The sequence below is a fragment of the Manis pentadactyla genome, chromosome 10 (assembly GCF_030020395.1).
Source record: "Manis pentadactyla isolate mManPen7 chromosome 10, mManPen7.hap1, whole genome shotgun sequence".
Classification (NCBI taxonomy): domain Eukaryota; kingdom Metazoa; phylum Chordata; class Mammalia; order Pholidota; family Manidae; genus Manis; species Manis pentadactyla.
The window spans coordinates 117,185,317-117,210,051 of record NC_080028.1 but is presented as its reverse complement, the minus strand read 5'-3'; the positions used below and the strand labels follow the sequence as shown (position 1 = coordinate 117,210,051).

Genomic DNA, 24,735 nt, shown 5'->3' with positions numbered 1-24,735 from the left:
ACCTCAAGAAACATGAAAAGTTTCAAATAAACAACATTAACTTTATACTTTCAGGAACTAGAAATAAAGAAGAAATGACTGCAAAGTTAGTAGAAGGAAGGTAATAAAAAAGATTACAGAAAAAAAATTAAATTGAGATTTTCAGTGAAAACTAACAAATTTCAGTGAAGCTAATAAAGTCAGTGAAGTTGCAGGACACAAAATCAATATACAGAAATCTCTTGCATTTCTATACACTAATAACAAAATAGCAGAAAGAAATTTAAAACAGTCCCATTTATAACTGTGTGAAAATAATAAAATACTTAGGAATAAATTTAACCAAGGAGGTGAAAGATCAGTATATTGAGATCAATTCGTATATACAGAACAATTTTCTCAAATTAACCACCTTTTGTTTATAATCAGCTTTTTTGAGATAATTTACATATAACAATCTTTATCCATTTTGTTTATAAATAAGTATGACAGTTTTGTTAGAACCACCCAATCAATGTACTGAACATTATCATCACTTCAAAAAATTACCCCATGCCCTTTTGCTGCCATATGCAAAAGAATGAAACTTGACCACTATCTTATACCACACACAAGACTCTGATGAGAGAAATTGAAGACAACACAAATAAAAGGAAAGATAGTCCATGCACATAGATTGGAAGAATTAATACTGCTAAAATATCCATACCATCTAAAGCCATATACAGATTCAGTGAAATCCCTATCAAAATCCCAAAGGCATTTTTCAAAGAAATAGAACAAACAATCCTAAAATTTGTATGAAACCAAAAAAGACTCCAAATAGCCAAAACAATCTTAAGAAGAACAAAGCTAAAGACATCATTCTCTCTGATTTCAAACTATATTACAAAGCTGTAGTAATTAAAATAGCATAGTATTGGCATAAAAACAGACACAGATCAATGGAACAAAATAGAGAAAAGGAAGTAAACCTACACACATATGGCCAATTAGGTAATGACAAAATAATGAAGTATATATTATGAGAAAGAACAATGTCTTCAATAGGTGGTTTTGAGAAAATTGGGCAGCCACCTGCAAAAGAATGAAACTTGACCACTATGTTACACCACACACAAAAATTAACTCAAGATGGATAAAAGACTTAAGCCCTGAAACCAGAGAACTCCTAGAAGACAGTATAGGTAGTAAGTTCCTTGACCAAACCATGGTGATGGTGTATTTAATCTGACACCAAAAGCAAAAATAAAGTGGGACTACATCAAAGTAAAAAGCTTCAACACAGCAAAGGAAACCATTAACAAAGTGAAAAGGAAACCTACTGAATGGGAGAAAATGTTTGCAAGTCATGTATCTGATAAGGGACTAATATCCAAAATATATAAAGAATTCATACAACTCCACAGAAAAAATCCCAAATAATTTAATTAAAAAATGGGCAGAGGATCTGAATAGATATTCCAGAGAAGACGTAAGGATGACCAACAGATGCATGAAAAGATGCTCAACATCACTAATCAACAGGAAAGTGCAAATCAAAACCACAATGGGTTATCTTCTCATACCTGTTAGAATGGCTATTACCAAACAGTCAATAACAAGTATTTGTGAGGATGTGGAGAAAAAAGAACTTTTGTACACTGTTGGTGGGATAGTGAATTTGTGCAGCCACTATGGAAAACAGTATAGAGGTTCCTCAAAAAATTAAAAATAGAACTCCCATATGGTCCAGTGATTTCACTTCTGGATATTTATTTGAAGAAAATAAAACACTAATTTGAAAAGCCATATGCACCCCCATATTCACTGCATTATTATTTAAAATGCCAAGACATGGAAACACCTTAAGTGTACATGTATGTATGAATGGATAAAGAAATTGTGGTATATATCTATGACAGAATATTATGCAGCCATAAAAAAGAATGAAATATTGCCATTTTTTACATGGATGGACTTCAAGGGCATTATAGTAAGTGAAATAAGTCAGAGGAAAACAAATACCATATGGTCTCTCTCATGTGTGGAATCAAAACAACAACAACACAAAAAACAAGCTCACAGACACAGGGAAGAGACTGGTGGCTCCCCAAGGGGGGACACATGATTAATTTTTTTTTTTAGTTTAAATGAATTGAAGAAAGAAAAGTCTTGTGGAAGATATATATTTGTTTTATCATGTATGTGTCTATTAGACTCCGGAAGCATTAAGGGTGACATTTAAGCACCAAACAGATCTACCTAATAAAAGAGGAGATGAATCTATAGGATCAGAATATAGAAGATCTGTTCCAATTCTAATCACCACTGAAAGTCCTCAGTTATATAAGAATTACTACACAGTCTTGCAACCACTGAACCTTTGAACTAAAAGCCCTCTTTCTCCTTTGCTATGGTACTTCAAGTATCTGTACTCTCTGGACCTGTGTTATGTATATGTAACTGTAGGTAACTGAAAGATTCATTGTTTTAGTTGGTCCAGTTTTCCCACTGGTCTGCTACCAGAGCTAAAGCTGTCCTTGGTAATATAGCTGTTTTTGTTTCCTAGTATGTTGTTTTTCATTCTCAAAAATAATACCTCTGTTACCTATGTGAACTATTGCCTCTTGGAAGCTAGTTTTGTCCACGGGGAAGAACAAATGCCTGGAGGAAGGGAGCCTTTGGGACCTGCCACCCTGATCTATGAAGAAAACCATGTGGCCAAGGTGGCTGCAGCCGAGTGGCAGGAGGGAGGGCAGAGCACAGCAGGAGCGGGAGTCAGAGAGGAATCCACTATTAATCTCCACGTCTATGTCCGGAATACCTCTGGGGGAGACCCACCTGCTAGTAACACTAGTTGCTGCTGGGGAGGTGAGGCTAGGAACGAGACTTTTCCCTGAATTCCCCTTTGAACTTTTAGAACCTTGAATCATGTGTTAGTTTCTTAAAATTTTTAATTTAATACATTTTTCACTTCATGAAAAAAAATTGCTAGGCATGTAAAAAAGTAAAAAATAAACCAAATATAAATCAAAATTTTTGACAAAGACACCAAAATAATACAATGATGAAAAAAGCTTTAACAAATGTTGCTGGAACAACTGGATATTTATATTAAAAACTGAACTCATCCTCTAATTCATATCATTCATAAAAGTCAATTTGATATGGATCACAGAACCAAACGTAAAAACTAAAAATACAAAACTTCTATAAGAAAGCACAAAAGCATGGAAAATTATCTTCTCAATCTGGAGGTGGGGAAATAGTACAAAGTACACAGAGAACAATAACTATTAAAAAATGATAAAATGAACTTTGACCAAAATTTAAAATTCTGCCCATCTAAAGATACCATTAATAAATAGGTAAAAGAGAGACTGGGAGAAAATATTTATAAAACATATATCTGACAAAGAATTTCATCCAGGATATATAAGAAACTTATACAAATCAATAAGAAAAAGGCAAATAACAACATTTTTTAAATGATGAGATACTGAATAGACACAAAAGACATGGAAATCATCAATAAATGCCTGTAAATAGGCTCAATATCATTATTTATCAGGGAAATGCAAACTGAAATCATAATGAGGTAACAGTGGAATACTAAATGAACACTTTAGAACAGAGCAATTTAAACTTTGGTACATTGCTGGTGGGGGTGTAAAAAGTTACAGCTATTTTGGAAAACAGTTTTTTTTTTTTTAGTTTTTTCATAACATTAAATAATACACTTATTCTATTATCCAGCAATGACAGTCCTATATATTTACCCAAGAGAACTTCAAGCAAGTCCCACAAAAGGATTCGTACAAGAACTTCATAAGAAATTCCATTGTAGCCTCAAACTGTGAACAATTACAATATTGATCAACAGGACACTGGACAAATTGTGATATATTTATACAATGGACTAAATATCAGCAAAAAAAGAACAAGCTACTAATAGAAACAACTAGTATGGTAGAACGTCACTTGAAAGCTCAGTCAAAGAAGCTGGAGACAAAAGATAACATTCTGTTTGATGATGACAATATAAAGGTGTAGAATAGTAAAAGTTAAACCTATGGTGACAAATTTAGAATGTGGTGTTCTCCATGAAGGGATTGACTTGGAATGGGATGGGGAATTTTTAGGGAGGATTAGTTGACCAAATCAATTCATCGCTGTTTAATTTAATAAACTTATAATGGGTGTTTACACTATACCGGTTAGAAGTCAACAAATTAGACAAGGTTTTTACTCATCTTCTTAAATTACACTGTTTTACAGATAAACATATATGAATTTCAAATAAAAATATAATTGTGACATTTCCCCAGGTTTACCAGAAAGACATGGAAGTAATAGTTTTAAAAGTGGAAAGAAAATTTAACTGTATTATTTCACCATGCCTTTGAACATGTTCACAACATACCACCCCATATGCATTCTAGTATATTGACTATTTTGAGTTAAAGGTACTTAAAAACAGCAGATCCAAGGACACTCTGAAGTTCCTTCTTTTTCTTAAAAGAAGGTGAAATTGCTATGTGAAAGATGCCTTTCCCAAACCAGAAAGAAAGAGACATTCTTATGCCAAGGATGGGAAGCAGAGGCTAAGAGAGGTGTGTGCAAACTTGCAAACTGACCCTTACTTCCTAGTCACCTTTCCATCCAGTTGACCACCCTAGACCAAGCCCCTTTGACTTGCCGCAATTTCACAATTCACTGCTCTGCCCAACTTATTATATAAGTGTTCAACTCTTGGGATCTCTTTTCTTGTAAGAACTCTCCTGTACATGTAAAAAAAAATTAAAACTTGTATTCTTTTGTTCTGTTCATCTATCTTGAGTCAGCTTAATCTTAGGCCCTAAAAGGGTAGAGGTTAAAGTGTTTTTCCTCTATCCACAGATATGCTACTTGTAAATGTCATTAACACCTCTAGTCAAAGCAACTCCTTACCATCTTCGTTAACTAAAGCTCAATAAGCTATTATTTTAAAATATTATCTATTATTCTAAACTTACCAGAAAGACAATTGTTGCTGACATCCAGTTTTTCCAAAGAAACAAAATGAAAAAGTGGTATGATTTTTGTCAAGCTGGAAACAAAAAATAGAATTCATAAAAATTTTATATTGGAATGTCTTTAATATTAATGTAACTATATAATAATACACTTAGACAACACCTTATACAATGATTTGCAATTGTATATACAACTGCATGTTCAATAAAATACAATTACAACACTGATCAATAGTACTTATTAAAATATACTAATTATAAAATTCTAAGTATTTATTCCATAATAGAAGATATATTTCACTTGTAAAGAGAAGTTTTCATGAAATGGTCAATTTTAATCACAAATGTCATGGACTTTAATGTGAATTTGATATTTAAATGAAAATAAGTTTTTGTTTTTGGTGTTATTGGTTCATCTTGTTTTTAAAGCCAAATTTACAGGGAATTTAGGCTATCCATATATTTTTCCTGATTTAAACACATAAATTATTAAGAGGTAAAACATAAAAAAATACTTATTTTCACTTTTCAATGGATTAGTCACTAGTTTGTTTTAATTTTTAAAAGGTCTTGGATACAAGATTGGAAGTATTTTAAATATTGTTAGCATCCAGAATTATTTCTAAACTGGAAATACATATCCAAGGAACACAATAATATAAAATGTTTTATGTGAATAGGATGGACTTTATTTTGGCAGAAATATCTTAATATTTAAAATTAATACTCTTATTAATGCATGATTACTTAAATTTTAATAATAATGAACTTCCACTTATTTTGAAAGTTTCTATCATTTTCAAAGATATAATCTTCATTAATAACCCATATTCAAGCCTGGAATATAAGTGATATTCACAATGTTCACATTATTGGAAATAAAGCCTGTGAAAGGAAAATTACTTCAGTTTGATTTGCATTTTCAACTAAAACAAGTCTACACTTACTCTGTAACATAATATCACATTACTTTAGCTATTTGGAAATAAAAATTAAGTAAGTTCACCTAAATCTTTAAACAAGAAACAAACTTCTTTGCATAAAATATATTCACCTTATAAATACAAGACACCTGAACTAATTCCCCTATAAATGTTGGAACTCTATAACTGTTCAAAATAATTCTTTAAATAACTGAATATTTCTGGTACAAAAAAAAAGGATGTATTAATTTACACTTCTTTTGCTTTATTTATTTATTTATCTATTTTTTGTACTGTTTCTGCTGTTGTCCTAGCAGAAATTTTTACATCTTTATTCTACCAACTCCTTTTCATGGAAAAAATAATGAAATTAAAAATAAGGTCAGAAGCTTACAGAATAATACTGTGGCTGGAAGCCTCATGGGGTCTGCCACAAAACTAACCTTTATATTGACCTTGACTCCTCTTTTGTACTATCCTGTTCTGCATTAGCAGAGACAGAAGATACTACTGATGAAAAAATAGTCTAAATAATGGGGTTGGAAGATCTTTGAGTGTAGTTCCTAAGTACAATATTAATATTTATATTAAACCTATACCACACCACTTCTTAAAATATAATTTCCATGGGAAAAAATCCAAGGTAATAAGAAATCATAAAATATTGGCTATTACATGTATATATGCATGCCGTTATTTGTACATACACTATAGTAAAATTTATTGATATGTCACATGTGCATGGAAAAAGGAAGGAAGGAAGGAAGGGAGGGAGGTGGGGAGAAAGAGGGAGGGAGAGAAGAAGGGAGGAAGGAAAAAGAAAAGAAAGAAAGAGACAACTTTGTTGATACTTATTTAGTGGATTTAAATCCTAGTTTTATGACTTTCTTACACAGGCATGTTTTGGATCATTATTATTAGAAGTGAGAAATTTATGTTTTTGAAGTGAAAATATAATTCTAATAAATGTATTTATGAACAAGAAAATTCTTATTTGTTTTGTATCTTTAGTAAATTTCTAATACTAAATCTTTAATCTTCTACTAAAAATATTTTGAAAGCTTACTAGATGAGTCTTTCCTTTTCCAGAATATCCATGTTTTTAAAAAATAAATTTATCACAACAAATAGGTAACGTATGAGTTATATGAGGCATCAAGTAAAAATAACCAATATTTTATAATTATAAATACAAATTTACTTTGCAAAAATCAATACAAATAAATATTTGACCAAATACTTTAATAATATTGACATTGTATCATTTCAGATAACCATACTTCTAGAATCATGTTTTTTTTCTTTTTTGGAAATTTTAATCAAGAAACTGGCTATTCATTCACCTTTATGACTATTCATTAGGATGGTAGAAACCCAATAGAATTCTTTAAAAAAAAAAACCTCTAGAACTTTGCCTTTTACTGACATTTTGTGTATATTTTTTTCCAAGAAAATTCAAACCAGAAAGACAAAGGACATTACTGAAAACCTAATACCATTTGACCTTGTCACATTAGCCCTGGGCATAAAAAAGATATAAATTTCAAAGACGACAAAAAGCAAAAGATTTGTACAATGAGAAGCCAATGGGTAAGTTTCCACTTTCCGCTCCTAGTTAGAGTTGCACTGGAGGTAGAAAGGCTTATGAGGTGGAGTCTTCCAGTTAGAACTCCGCTGAGTCAAACTTAAAACAGTCACATGTCCTCAAGAAAATTTAAAACAGAAGTCAAGATGAAACAAGTATCTCAAACAATATGTACTTAGTATTATTCTTTATTATATTTCATTTATTGGGGAAGAAAAGCATATGGACACAATTTCTTCCTTGTGATGAAAATATCAAAAATTAAGAGAAAAATATATACAATTTAAAAAACATCCCAACCACAAATCCAAATGTCACATTTATAAAACTCTTCTCAAGTTTGCAAAACATATTGACGTATGTATTTCTTTTGGATCATCATTAAAATCTCATGAAATAGACAAGGCTGGTATCATTATCCCTTTTATTAGTGAAAAAAAAAACAGATTCAGGTAATGAGAAGAGAGCTGCTCATATGTCAGCTGACAAGTCTTAGATTCAGAATTTTGCAGATCTGCTGACACTAAGTTTTACAAAATCTGGTATGGTTCTGAAAAAGTCAACGCACATTTAAAAGCTTAACGTAAGATGGATAATGTCTACAGTTACTAGTATTAGCTTATTGTGAAAAATCCTAAATTTGAAGATTATTTTTACACTACAATTTTAGAAATAATTCACCACTCTGTAAGTTCCTATCTGGCAATCACATTGCCCTGGTGCCTTACCGGCCTTCCCTTCTCTCTTCCTTTCAGAAATGCTAGAAGGTTACATGTGCAAAGAGCTTTGAGAGACTGACAAAGAATATGTTCAAACATAAGTGACAGCATTACTAAAAAATTCAAAACAGCAGAATACTATATAATAATTTTATCTCTTTTTTTATATAGTTAAGCTCAAAAGAGTACATTTTATTCTTCAGAGTTTGTTTTAGGGTAAAGACATATATTACTTAGTTTTGTATCCCCCAAAATTTCAACCACCACCTGAATATTCCAGTGGTATAAGGCTGAGCAAAGACAATTATAGATAAGGATTACTGTTTTTAACTTTAAAAAGAATTAATGATCTAGTTTATGTAATTCCTAGTCATATCAGATTCAAATGAGAAACAAGTCATATCAGATTGATAGGGCAAAAGTCTATCAGCTTGTATTAATTTTATCTTTTAAAAATAGAAAATCTTGTTGATGATTTAAATTGTCCAAATTAACTAAAGGCATTATTTCTCAAAAATGTCCTTCATTTAAATATTTTCTAATCTCCTTTAATATTATTAAGCTCATTAATGAGAGATCCACTTTTATAAACTATGCTAAGTATATCAATTACAGAATGATTTACTGCTTATGTGCAAAGCATAGCTGAGTATTTCTACTGAAATTGTGTTTTTTATCTGGAAAATATGTGAAAAGATCCAGTGGGTTAGTAGATAGCCCAAATTACTTAAACGGTGTTATCTGATAAAGCTGGCTCTGGAATAAATGTCTTTTAAAAGCCAAATGAACTTTCATATAGATCTGATTAAAATAATTTGAAGGAGTTTTTGAATACAGAATCAGTTTTTGATTTGTCAAATAGTGGAACAGTTTAATAGATGGATGTTAAATCATTAGGGACATATATGCTCAATAGTAGGATGAGCATTACTGTGGCAAAGATTGTGAGAAAAATTTATTTGGTATATATATATATACACACATATTAAAATTGAGTTGTCCTTGCTCATTTGCTTTGCAAGAATTATATAGCTCAAAGAAGCAATTTCTTGTTAAAGGTAGATTCTTTTCCCTACTCCATGTGCCTTTGATGAACAAATTAATCATATTAGAGTGAATAGGTCTCAATGAAATATTAAACACAAGGAGACATACAATATTATGCTCCTGTTTTGGTTTTAGACAGTTATTCTCTGCAAAGATCCAGATGTTTGGTGGTTTCAAATGGATCTTCTGTGGCAGGTACCCATCTCAATTTAATGGTAAAGTCTTTTTTTAAGTGTTACTTTATATCCTTAGGGAAATCAAATTTAAATCAATCTTAACAGTTACAAAAAGACATGCAAGTTGAGAGCAGATTAAAAATCGTTCTTCCAGGACTTAATAAGTACCACTTGAGAGAATGAGACATCCTTCTGAATTAAATTAACTACCTTCTGCATTTTCCAAGGACTATATTCTTTACAAATATAAACAAACTTGCCCTAAGAGATTTCTACAAGTATGTCTTTGACAAGAAACAAAAAGAGTAAGACAACTTATAAAATTCTACGAAAATTAAAGAGTATGTCAACACACTAATTTTTAAATTCTATAGTTGTTTTTATAATTTATGCATTAATTTGTTGTGATGCATTTTCAATGAATTATTGGAAAAACCTAATAGCCTTTTTACTTACTGTAAAGATCACACATTTACTTTAAGCGAGCATTCACTGCACTTTTGCTTAAGCAAAGTTTGTTTTTACCTGTTTTGAGAGAGAGTCAGGTTTTGTAGTAATGGCAGCCAATATGAAGAAAATGCATCCACAGCTGAAATGCTGTTATCATCCAAGTACAATTCCCTTAGTAGAATATGATTCTCTAAGGATGGAGGCTGTATTTAAATTTAGGTCATTAGTTTATATTAAGTAAAAGGTTTTTGTCATTTAACCAAATTATATTCCAGTAAACCACATATCATAAATCAAAGCATAATGTGATGAGAATTTTAGTATGAATAACATTTCTAAGATTAACTTCATAATTAGACAATTTTTTTTGCCAGTAAGATATTTAATGACAAATTTTAACTAGAATTTCATGACAGATAAATTTGGTCTCACTAATGTACTAAAATATAACTGAAAAGTCACAATTTATAATATTTTAGTTTTATGGAAAACTAATGGTAAATCAGACCTTTATAATATTCTATGTTGAACATTTTCAAATACAGAAAAATATGTAATCGTTTAAACTGAAAATCAAATACAGCCAATAAGAAAACAACAAAAAAATTAATCAAAATTTCTTTTATGTGTTTGATATCAACTATACTTCATTTTTTTTAAATCAAAAATAAACAAATTAATGATCCTTTTCCCTGATCAAAAAATAAAATGTGTGGTTGATACTTCCATCAAAAGAAAAACGTTTTAATCACAGAAATCAATTACTTCAAAGCAATTACCTCACTTAGATAATTCCCCTGTAACTTCAGTATTTGGAGCAACCCACAGTTTTCAATACCCTCAACTTCAGTAAGATGATTATGAGAGCAATCCAAGTATATGATAGTAGGAGCATCACAAAGACCTTTTGTACTAATTAACTGATTGTGGTCCACAACTAGTTGCTGAAGATTTTTCAAAGATTCTAAACCACCTGAAAGAAAAAATTCCCCAAATCACTTGTATTATACATTCTTCCAGACTTTAAAGAGTTGTTTCCATTTTCTTCTAAATAATTGCACCTTGCTATTTCTCAAAATTTCTAATTGAAAATGAAGGCTTAGTCTAACTTCCTCTTGTTACTATTTAAATTTGTACCTGGGAGATATATTTTTGAATGATATAATTATATACTAATTGAAAACTGAATGAAATACTAAAAGGCATACAGGGTGGCACTGCATATTCTATTTTCAAGTAACAATCAAACAAAGGAAAGATAGAAGGATTCAATTTAATAAGATTTCAACTCAGTCTTAGAACCTTTGAATTTCGAATCCTGACTCAAGTTTGAATATAACAGTAGAATGATTTTTTTCCTAGTATTGAGGTATCTACCTTAGATTCCTGAATGAAGTAGGTACAACTCAATTAAAACCAATGAAGAGATGCTAAGGAGGTCTGTAAAAGTTTCATGGAAGATACTAAAAATCAAGAAAATGTTATTTGAATTGAATATTGGACTATATGTGTTACTTGTAGGTACTGTCATGTTATGTGAAATAAGCAGTTTTATAAACTGGAAATATCACTTAAAATCTAGAGGAAGTACTGGTAAGGAGAATGTCTTCAGTGAGTACTATACACATGGGAGTCATTGAGGCTAAACCTTGGAGAATCAAACTTCATTCTGATTCTCTTGTCAAATCCCCATAAAGTATTCTCTTCAATTATTGGAGTAGACATGAGTTTTTCTACTAAATAAAGGTATTTTGGTAATAAATGGAAAGATAATCTTAAAAGAAATATAATTATGTATAACAACTAATATCTGGAATTCATGAAATAAATTTATTCTGGAGGAATTTAAAGCATTTAACTCAATTTGCACTTTTGATTATAAATTGTGGTTTACAGAAAGGGCAGATAACCTACTTGTAACAAAAATGGAGAAATAAAAGGAAGAACTAAGTATAATTACTATGATCTCACAAGACAAGTTAAATCTGCATTATATTTTAAAAATTCAGATAATGTAATAAAATTATGAGTGTATTGTAAAAACACTTCATAGAGATACATTTCAAGAAAAATTTTACTTCAAAGTTGCACAATCTATAATCACTTCAGTCACAAATTAATGTTATGGATGATTATTTTGCATAAAAAATAATACATTTTTATACTAAAAAGTAAGTTTTCTCTTAATGACAAAAAAATGTTGTACTATTTGAGAGAAGCAGGAAAATGCATAGAAGACCCATAGTAAAAAAAGAGACTGACATTCAATTTCAGGCAGTAATCCTTACATTTTTAAGTTCTTACCTAGGATTAATGTATTGCTATTTTCCATAATTTGGCAATTATAACTTACAATTATTATCTGATATTATTCAGAGCACTAATTGTTCTGTCTTATAAGATACTTGACTAAGTTAAAAAAAAACAGACCTATATATTATCAATACCAAGGGATTAGAAATAATGTTATTTATAATAATAAATATATATTAGCGGCATTAGTAATTTGAAATCTGCTAAAACAGAAATCCTTTGGAGTTCAGTATGTCTTATGATCACATTCAATGAGCATCAGTTAACACACTGAAGCAGATAAAAGGCATCACAAGCAGAAGGAAATAATAAATAAATACTAAGTTTGTAGTTGTATAAATAAAATGTCCTTTATCAAATATTTAAACATCTTAAGCAATCTACTTTCACAAACTTAGTATTTTCAAAAGCCATGCAAATTGCTTATAACTTTTTCAGAGCATATCAGAAATAGAATTTCTATTAACTTATTTAGAGTGGAGAAAACATCTGTGAAACTTCTCAAAGTTCACCTAAGAAGAGAACCAAGAATGAAACATTAGACTACACACTGAGGAAAGTTAAAGGACTTGGCATAAGAGGCTGTAAAGAAATAAAAGAGCAGAACAATTGGGAGAGGAAAAGAGGAAAAGTCAAATAGAATTCTGTGATGATAGTGGCTAGTAAATATAAAACTAAAAATACATACTTTATAATTACAAAAGGCATTTTTTATTCATACTAAATTATATATTGTTAATATACATCTTACATCTGGTTAGATAGTGTGGGCAAAGGAGTATGAAGAGACCACTGCTTTGGCAGTAATGAAGCAACGGATGACCTTGGCTTGAGGCCTCTAGGCAGTAGTTAAATCAGGATGGAAGCCACAGTGCAATGGAAGTGGAGACAGGGCATAGACTATCTTTTTAGATATTTGATAATGGAGAGAAAATCCTCCAAAGTTCTTTAAGTGACCCAAAAAACTCTGTCTTTGAACTTGTCCTCTTCTACTGTCCCCTTCTCTTGGTTCATTCTAACATGCTAACCTCCTTGCTGTGTCTTGAATGTGCTGTACATACTTGCACCTTAATACCGACTGTATATTTAAGAACTACCAATGGGTGACACGTCAGGCTAGGAAGAATTAAATAATGCTTATCAGCTAGTATCAAATACTAAAACACCATGATTTTGAGTCAATATAGAGAGAAGATATAATTAATCTATTCAACAATTGGCTAGAGATTCCAATCTGCTGGAATTACCATGATTACAAGCCTCAGGTATTGAGGAATATTTGAGTGAGCATTCCTACTTCTAGAAATTCATTGTACAGTAATATATGCACAATTAGCTATTAAATATACCAGAATCTAAATCTAAACATCTATAATTGTATTGTACAGGACAAGATCTTGATTGATTCATAAGCAACTGTGAACAAAGTTACTCATAAAAAATAAGAAAGAGAAGGGGTAGGCAGAGAAAATTTCACTGCTTATATTTTTATACTTCTCTATCTTAAGAATTTTAAATGAATAGGAACTTCTTATTCAATATTTTAAATGATACATTAAAAAAAAATAAGAGCAAGTATTGAATAGAACTGTTATTCTGAATTTAATCCTAATCACCACCCCCACCAACAAATGGTTGTTGAGCTGAAGAAAAACTTGGAGAAACCTGATGCTGTTCTCCAAAAGGGTGTGTTACATAGCCAAAGTAGGGGAACTCTGTACACAGGCAGGAAAGCTTACCTCTTAGATTTTTAGGTGAGAGTTTTAGAGGAAATACAGTGAAATGGCAAAAAGGAGATGAGTAGGGTCTCTCAAATATCCTAACAACAAGAGTGAGGGAGGATGTGTGTGTGTGTCTATGTATGTGCGTGTGGATGACCGAAAATTAGTCTAGAGAGGAAAAGAAAAGGAAATCATCTAAAAATATGCAGAACTGAGGTCGTCTCCCAACAATCATATGAGTGATTTTGGGGGTAGGTCTTTTAGCCTCATGGAACCTTGAGATGTCCTGTGTGACAGTTTGACTGCAGCTTCATGAGAGACCCTGAGCCAGAACCCCCCAAACCACTCCCAGATTCCCAATTCACAGAGAACATGAGGTAATAAAAAAAAGATAAGAGAACTATAAGAGTATATTTATAAGACTATAAAGCGATTATAGGATGTAGGAGGAATATATATATCTAGACAGACATTTGATAGATACAGATATATAGATATGTGATATATGATAGATATAAAGAAATGATGGTTCAAAATTTTTCATTACTGAATAAAGATGCTAAGCCACAGATTTATGAGGCACAGTGGATTGAAGCAGGGTGAGTACTAAGATAACCACAAGAAGGAACCTCAGAGTAAACTGATAAAAGCCATGGTGAAAAAGGAACATCTTAAAAAGGAAAAAAGAATTATCTTCTTTTGGATCAACAATTAGGTTAATGCATATCAACCTAAGCAAGGAAAGCTAGAATAAAATGGAATATATTCACAATTTAGAAAATGAATGCCAAATGGTTAAGTCTATATCTGAAAACATAGACACACATGTGTGTTTGTGTAGAGTATGTGGGTGTACGTGTATGCTAAAACCATACTTAACAAAATGAAATCCAAAAGAATTCATCCCAGCAGACCTGAAACAAAATAAATACTAATTCATATTCTTCAGGTAGAAGGAAATTATAGTTGAAAAACAAAGAATGATGGATAGGAAACATCAGCTTAAATGAGACATTGGACCAGATAGATTTGATAGATACAACAGAATATTCCATCCAAAAGCAGTAGATAACATATTTTTCTTAAATGCTAACGGAACATTCTCTGAGATAAATGACATGTTAGGCCACAAAACAAGTATCAATAATTTAAGAATATTGATATCATATCAGTCATCTTTTCTGACTAAAGGATTATGAAACTATAAATCAATTACAAGAAGAAAACTGGAAAGATCACAAATACATGGGGATTAAACAACATGCTACTGAACAATCAATAGGTCAATGAAGAAATCAAAGGGAAACAAAAAATACTTCGGGAAAAATGAAAGTGGAAATACACAATTTCAAAAGTTTGGGATGCAGCAAAAGTAGTTGTAAGAAGGAAGCTCACAGCAAATACAAGCCTACCTCAGAAGAACAAGAAAAAAATCTCAGTTTCACTTTACACCTAGAGGAACTAGAAATAGATGGAAGGAAATAATAAAGATCAGAGTAAAAATAAATTACATAGAGATTAAAAGAAACAATAGAAAAGATCAATGAAACTATGAGCTGGTTCTTTGAAAATACAAACAAAATTGACAAACTTTTGGCTATATTCATTAAGAAAAAAAAAAGACTCAAGTAAGTTGAATTAGAAATGTAAGACTATACCATAAAAATACAAAGGATCATAAGAGACTATTGTGAATAATTATATGCCAACAAATTGGATAATATAAAAGAGATGGATAAATTCCTAGAAAATAAATTCCTACCAAGACTGAATCATGATGACATAGAAAATCTGAACACACCAATTACTAGTAAGGAGATTGAATCAGTAATCAAAAACCTTGCAACAAACAAAAGTACAGTACCAGGTGGCTTTACTGGTGAATTTTATAAAACATTCAAATAAGGAATTAATACCAATCCTTCTCAAACTCTTCCAAAAAACAGAAGAGGAGGGAAGTCTTACAAACTCTTTTTATGAGGCTAGCATAATCCTGATACCAAAACTAGACAAGAATGCTACAAGAAAAGAAAATTATAGTCAAATATCCCTAATATTGGAAAGGAAGATATGAAACTGTGATTATTTGCAGATGACACGATACTGTATATATAGAAAACCATAAAGCTTCACCAAAAACTGTTAGAACTAATAAGTTAATTCAGTAAAGTAGTATGATACAAGATCAATATTCAGACATCTGTTGCATACCTATACCCAAATAATCAATCAGAAAAAATAAAATAATCCCACTTACAATTGAATCCAAAATAACAAAATACCTTGGAATAAGTTTAACCAAGGACATGTACACTGAAAATTATAAGGCATTATTTTAATGAAAGAACTTGAAGATGATAGAAATACATGAAAAGATATTCCATGCACACAGACTGGAAGAATAATGTTGTTAAATATCCGTACTACTGAAAGCAATCTACAGATACAATGAAATCCTTATCAAAATCCCAATAGCATTTTTCACAGAAATAGAATTAACAATCCTAAAATTTGGATGGAGCCAAAAAAGAACCCAGATAGCCAGTCACCTTAAGAAAACAAAGTTAAAGGTATCATGCTCCCTGATTTCAAGCTATACACAAAGCTATAATAGTTAAAACAGTGTGGTACTGGCATATCAATGGAACACAATCGAGACCTAGATATAAACCCATGCATATGTGGTCAATTAACTTATGGCAGATGAACCAAGAATATACAATGGGAAAGGGACAGTCTCTTCAACAAATGGTGTTAGAAAAACTGGACAGCCACATGCAGAAGAATGAAACTTGATTATTATCATACATCACATACAAACATAAACTCAAAATGGATTAAAGACTTCAATTTAAGACCTGAAACCATAAAAACCCTAGAAGAAAACACAGATGGTAAGTTCCCTGACACAGTTCTTGGTGATGGTTTTTAAATCTGACACCAAAAGCAAAAAAACAAAGTGGGACTACATCAGTCTACAAAGCTTTTACACAGCAAAGGAAACTATCAACAAAATGAAAACGCAACCTACTGAATGGGAAAAATTGTTTACAGATCATATATTTGATAAGGGGATAATATCCAAAATATATAAATAACTCATATAACTCAATAAAAAAACAAACAATCCAATTAACAAATGGGCAGAGGATGTGAACAGACATTTTTTCTAAAGAAGACATACAGATGGCCAACAGGTACATGAAAAGATGCTCCACATTACTAATCATCAAGGAAATGCAAATCAAAACCACAATGGGATATAAGCTCATACCTGTTAGAAAAGCTGTTATCAAAAGACAAGAAATAGCAGGTGTTGGAGGAGTGTGGAGGAAAGGGAACCATGCACAATGCACTATTGATGGGAATGTAAATTGGTGCAGTCACTGTGGGAAACAGTGTGGAGGTTCCTCAAAGAATTAAAAATAGAAATAACTTATGATACAGCTATTTCACTTTGGCTATTTATCCAAATAAAAAAACCCACTTATTTGAAAAGATATATGCACCCTTACACTCATTTCAGCATTATTTACAATGGCTCAAATATGGAAGCAACCTAAGTGCACCTTGATGGATGAATGGATAAATGTGTATATATACAGTGTAACTCCTCTCAGCCATATAAAAGAAGGGAATATGCTACTTGGGACAACATGGATGGATCTTGAAGATATTATATTAAGTTAAATTAATTAAAGACAAATATTATATGATTTTACTTATATAGGGAATCTAAAAAACAAAATGAACAAATAAAACAAAACAAAACTCACAGAGAACAGATTTGTTGTTATCAGAGAGGAAGGCAGGGCAAAATAGGTGTAGCGGGTGAACTGTACAGTGACATATGGTAACTAGACTTAGTATTGTGGTGACTGCTTGGTAGTGTATAAAAATATTAAACTATTATGTTGTATACTTAAAGCTAAAATAATGTCATATACCAATTTTACCTCACTTTTTAATTTGAAGTAGGTTTACCTACTTCAAAAGAAAAGAACAGGGTAAAGGTTTTAAAAAGTAGGTGAATCCAAAGGATACTTACTTTATGTAATAATAATGTATTAAAACATTCCAAACACACACACACACAAACGCACAATTAAAATACTCCACAACAATAGCACATTGTTGGGAGGGAGTAAACAAAGTTTAAACTTTCTAAGACCCTAGCATTGCCTTGGAAATAAAAAGAATACCAAATAAATTTAGGTATGGTGTATCAAGAAGGCATGATGTCATAACCTAATGTAAACCAATGTAAAAGAATAGTTTTAATTGGTGATACAGAAAGAAAAACTGGAATACTTTCAAACCTCAGCTAAAGCAAAAGAAGGCAAGAGAAGAGATAATCAGGACAGTAAAAAGGGAATCAAATAGTAAGACAGATGTAAACTCAAATACATAAATCATTTTACTTAATTATCAATTAAACTTAATTATAAGTAACTAAAGTATACAAATCAAAGCTAGTATTTTTCAGGCACCATAGATAAAACTGTAACAAAAAAATTCACATTACATGAAAGAGATACACTGAAAATAGAACCTGTAGAAATACCGTAAGTAAACAGATAGAAAAAGATACATAAACACTAAACCAATGATTCTCAAGGTGTGGTCCAGAGACCTCCCCTCCTAGAGATCCTTTTAAAGGTTCCATGGCATCAAAACTATTTTCATAATAATTATAAGATGTTATTTGCCTTTTTCACTGTCATTTACTCCACCTATAGCGGTGATACCCAGAGGCTACATGAGGTGTGATATTGTAGCAAATTGAATGCAGACGGACATACGGAAATCCAGCTGTCTTGTGTTAAGCCAGACATTAAGGAGATATGCAAATATATGTAACAATGACCTTCTTTCTCAGTAAATCATTTTGTTTAAACTATGGCTATTATTTATAAAACATATGAATTCAAAGGCTTTATTATCTTAATATCTGAATGAATTAATAAATAAGAACAAAACTTTCCTTTTTTTATAATACACTATATTGATAGATATAATCCAATAAATAAAAGCTGTTTGAAAGAGGTCCTCAATAATTTTTAAGTGTAAAAGGGTCCTGAGTCCAAAAGAGAGCTATTTTGGTTATATCAGAAAAAGAAGACTAAGGCAGAAGGCTTTACTAGAGATAAAAAGGGATATTTAAAAGTGATAAAATCAGTCAATTCAATAGAAATATATGACAGTTTTAAATTTGTTTGCACTAATAGCATGGCTTCAAAAATATTTAAAGCAAAAAAAATTGTATATAAGAATAAAGATCTACAGTCTACAATTATTATGGAAGTCATGTATGTAAGTTTTTGTCCCTGATTATGCTAACACAATTAGTATCCCATTCAATCTACAGACAGTATGTCATAATAAAAAATGAATAGGCTCTGAGGCAGGCAGTCCTGAATTTCAATAAAATATGCCTATTCCAAAACTAGCTGTATGAATATAAACTAGTTCCTTTATCTGTGGAATGGCAATGATTTCATGATATTAAAGGGATTCAAAATAGTATTTCAAAGAAGCCTGTGCAACACTTTCACATGCTGGGTACTAAAAATGATAGCTATTATTGTTTCCTAACAATTATCCTCAGAAAACAAGTTGTTAAAAAACTATAACCATGGTGACCAAATGAGGATTCAAAGAGAAATGTTTGTGCCAAACCTTAAGAAGGAAAGGGATATTAATACACAGTCAAAATTTGTCTGTACTCATTGATTAAACAGTAATCTGTTCCAGTCAATGCATATCATATGGATCAAAAGGGGGAATCTAGATGGAAAGGATGTTAGAAGAAGTTGCCACCCTCCCTCTTTTAATCGTACAAATTCTTTGCTGTCAATTGATAGATAAGAACTGAGTCAAACAGACTCACAGCAAGCCTTACTTTAGAATTCCATTACTTCCTCAAAATCTCTAAGAAAATGATTCTCTCCCAGTAAAAAGTGCTGGTATTTTTTCCACTCCCCATCCCAAACAGAACAAACAATAGCCATAAAAATATTCAAGAGCCTCTTTCAAAAGATGTAAATATAATATAATAAACTAATTTAATAAATATACTATAACATACATATATATATATATATATATATATATATATATATATATATATAGGATTGCTCAAATATTCTTGAGTTTATTGCTTCAATATATTCTTTATTAGCTCTTTAAAAAGTTTCCTAGGTCCACAAAATAAAACCAAAGCCAAGTGTGTTTATCCCTCAAAGGGCCCTTTGCCCATGGCAAAATTAGCATTTGGCTATACTTGCTACAAATATCTATTTCAAAGAAATCCTCCTACAGAAATGAGCCAATGGTCTAATAAAACATTCCTGCCACTGGGGGAAAAAAAAACTCTCCTCTAAGGAACAGCAAAACTGAAGATGTTAAATTTGGCTGAAGGTTTTCACTAAATAAGTGTTTGGTAAAGGTTTACCTCTTTTAGCTACTCAATAAATGCTATGTCTGACAGTTATGTATAAATATGCTAAGCTGCACTTGAAATTTTTCATTTAAGTGCAAAGTCCTTCAGGATCATACATGTATGGAAACAAGAATACTGAAAAAGGAATCAGGAACTTGGATTCTAGCCCCACCTCTGCCAGGAGTAAGATGAAAATTATGTGGGTATGTTTTTTCATCTGTAAACGAATAAGCCTAGACTGGCAAATCTGTAAAACCCCTTTCAGCTTTGCACTAGACATTGTGCTACATTTTAGAACTAAAGAGTAAGCTAGCACCATCTAGTGGAATCCAAATAATTCACTAAGTATATAATAGGAAACCTTTCTACAAGCGAAATATCCAGAGCTTTGTTTTATTTTATTTACTTCATTATTTTTTTCTAATATTCCAAAGACAACATGTGGGAGCAAGAATTACCCTAGGCACATTTCCCCTATGAGCCATGACACAGTAATCAAGCTTATGTGAAAATACTGAATTATTAATATCTTTCACATTTATAATACCAATATCACTTTTCCAGAAAGAACTAGTATCTGAAAATAAGACAGCAGGAAAAAAAAAAAAATCTAGTATCTTTATCTACTTACAATGACATTTTCTAGGAATGAGTTACCTGAAATTTATATATTAACAAATTGCTGTCATTAAAGAAACTTTTTTCCAGATCAAAGATTTCCTAAAACAGCAAAACAGAAACTTCATGAATGAGAAAACAAAAATTATTTGCTTGTACATATTAATATCATACTTATTTTCATTTTTACCCAATAGTGAATGAAATATAACAATTTACCCCATTCTCTATGTAAATATTTATCATTCAGATAATCTTGTGAAAGTCATTTATTTATTGCTGCATCCTCAGGAATATTCCAGTCCTGTGTTTTAGTGCCTGGAAAAATGTGTATACATAGAGGGTTCTCAATAAATTTGTTCACTAACAAGTTTACTAATGAATGAACCTTAAAATGGTTACATTTTTTCAGCATAAAAAGTTATAACAGAATAATCTTAAATATTAAAGGCATATTTATTAGAGAGACAGTAGAATGAGACAATTAAAAAATTAGGTACTAGGTATAGACTGCTTAACTTCAAATTCTGCTCTATCATTTACTAGCTGCATGATATTAGACAATTTTACTTAACTCTCTGTGCCTTAGTTTTCTTACCTGGAAAAAAACAGATATAATAGCACCTAACTCATAGTACTTATGCAAAAAAGCAAATGCATTAATACATATAAAGCACATAAGTATCTAATGGTTAAAAAAGTAACCTATTACTGTGTTTATTATATGAAGTTGTATTTTTGCTGCAAATAAGATTTATGAAAGTTTTATTATAGAGCATAATTTTGTTTAATTTGCTTCAAAATGTTTCTCCTAGAATGTAAAAGAAAACCAACATAAAAATTGGAAGAACAAAGAAAACTAGATTATAAACTATAATTATAAATTATCAATATATAATTATAATTGATAAACTATAATTGCCTATTTTTCATTTGTTCTGGTTTTTCAAAAAAAGAAAGTAAACCAAAAATACTAACTGAAAAAGAAAGATTTCCCAAAGATAAATTATATAAACTTTAATGATCATTGGGTCAACATCTGCTCAATAAATGTTTTTTCCACATTACTTGTAGAAAAACATGTTTGGACATGTTGCCTGAAATTTCCCATAAGTAAATTTACTCATATTTAGTAGGAAATATACTAATGATATAACCCTTAAAATCTAAACTTCAAGCCACCCAAATTAAACCGAATTATAAAAAATGAAGAATAATGTAACTTCTAGTAAAAAATTTTTAATAAGAAGTATAATAAAATATATTGTCTGATTAAAATAAATCTGTCTTTAAAATCATCAACCTAAACTGATCTTAATGAATTTATACTAAAGCAATTATTTTCTGTATTCAAAACATGTAAGTATAAGTCCAGATCAATTCAAAATATCCTATAATCAAAAACTTGCTACCAGGGTAGAATCAATTATAGAAAATATTATACAAAGGGACATGGTATTCTTTAAATTATTATAAAATTTTTATAAATGTGTTTACCCCAGTATGATAGCTTATTTTTTACTATATTTAGCCCAAAAATAATTTGTACTTCAATATTTCCTATGTCTTAGAAATACTGTTTTGAATTATAATTTATATTACAGTATATTATTATTATTAATAATAATAACTAAAAGCATCTCTTTCCATAGCCACAGCATACAATATGTTTAAACATTAAAGGCAATAACAAAAATGTTAAATTTGTAACTTTCAATTAACCGAGTTAAATTTTAAAGTATTACTTTAAAAAAGTATATTTCACACTGTTTCTATTTCTATAACTAAACAGTTTAATTAGAATGAAAAACATTCATTTAAATAAGGAATTTTCAAATGAATTGCCTTAAAGAGATTGATGCAATTCCTGTTCTCATCCACTTATATGCAAAGAAAGTTAAAGAAAAATGTGTTAATGTTTCCTAATAAAAAGAGAAATTAGAGCTAACATTACAACTATTGCAATAACTGTAGCTTTGTGAGAATTAGGGACAAATTAAACTTGAAACTATAAATGCAGAATATGTGGTATTGCTTCCAATTTTATTTCACCTCCTTAAGAAATATTATAGCATGGGATAGTAACATATTAACTTCTAAACACAAATCTGTCTTTGGGCCCTTTCATAAGAGTTCTTAGCATCAATACATCATTCAAAGACAAAATCTATGCTTTTCACTTAGCTCACCCAGAATCTCTGTAAGCAGTTCCTGAAGATGAAAAACAGACTCAAACTGGTCTTCAGAAAACCTACTTTCTCATGCACACTCTTCTCACACTCAATAAATACAGTGTTTTCATTGTACCTAACAGACAGCAAGATGTCTTTACCTTGTTTGCTCTGTACTTCATAGAGATACCTCAGGTATATCAATTAATACTATGGCAGTTTTCACATAAATCTTTTAGATATCCGATCCCAAGAAACCCACTGGCTACAAGAAATACCTTCCAGGACTGCTGGCATGAAAATGAAATGAATGGGAGTTCAAGCGTTTCTTCTTACAAACAGCATTTTCCTTTTCTTTTAAGCTTGCTTCAGTATGTGCCAGTATAGAACATACAATAACAATGCACTTGACTTAATTCCAATAATAATAACAAAACGATTTCTATATTCATTTTAAACTAAAATTTTAAAATAAAAAATTTGTATCAAAAGTCAGTATTTCCCTATGGGAGAAATCTTAAGAGGTTTCAAAGCAGGCAACACAGACACACAGGCAAATAAACACATTAAAGAATATTATGTTATATTTTCAAAAGTGTGCCTTGAAATGTTTGCAAAACAAAAGTTCCTTTGTGAAAACAACTATATTTTACCTACATTAAAAAAAAAGGGGGAGATGATAGTGACTGCCCAGATCCAGCTCTCCTCATACCTCCTCCAGAAACTCATAAAGAGCAACAAAGAAATAAAAATACCCACGATCTCTAAAACACAGTAATAGATAACTTTTTTAACCATTAGATACTTATGTGCGTTATATGTATTAAACAAAGAAACAAAAATACCCACGAATTCTACCAAAAAATTCCAAAAAAATGGGAGATAAAGAAATCACAAGCTGCATTTTTTCCCTAAGTGGGGTAGTAAGTAAGTATCCAGGACCAACACAATCCAGGCTGAATCTACCCTGGTACAGAGGGAATCCCATGGAAATTGAATGGGTAAGTAAAAAGTAGAGGTGCCCTAGTGGTGAAGGAACCCATGTATTATCAACAAGGCTTCTCTCCAGGGAGACCATCACCCTAAGAAGGATGATAGTGCTGAGACAAAGTACCCATGTTGAATTCATAAATGCAAATGCCCATGATCTATATGAAAGAAAAACATTAAAGCTTGAATAAAAAAATAAAACCCAAATCTATGCTCTATACAAGTACACACCTGTAACACAGTGATTCAGAAAGTTTTTTTTTTTTTAAATGGCAAATAGGCAAATGCAAACAAAAAAGAAGACATATCAGATAAGGTAGAATTTAGTCTGAAAAGCATGACAAAGAGAGGAACTAATATTTTTTGAGGCTAAAATTCACAATAAAGATAACACAATTAAAAACATCAGTAAAACAGCACAGAGCAACATTCATAAACCAGAAACCAAGGAAAATAACAAAAAGAAATAGGCTAATAACAGACATATTTAAACTAGCTCAACTCCCTCAGTCCAATGTAGATCAAGCAGACATAGGATACCTGAGACAAATGATCACTAAGATAGATCTTAAAGATGAAAATATAAACTCTATATTCCAGTAAA

At 30.8% G+C, this 24,735-nt stretch overlaps 1 protein-coding gene across 1 annotated transcript in view; it reads right to left on the bottom strand.

The window, feature by feature from the left end:
- The window catches only part of LRRIQ1 (leucine rich repeats and IQ motif containing 1), a 163,940-nt gene that overhangs the window by 114,592 nt on the left and 24,613 nt on the right, over window positions 1-24,735 (bottom strand). Inside the window, 3 exon segments of the mRNA XM_036890021.2 lie at window positions 4,977-5,050; window positions 9,952-10,079; window positions 10,656-10,849. Coding sequence (XP_036745916.2) covers window positions 4,977-5,050; window positions 9,952-10,079; window positions 10,656-10,849 — 396 coding nt within the window.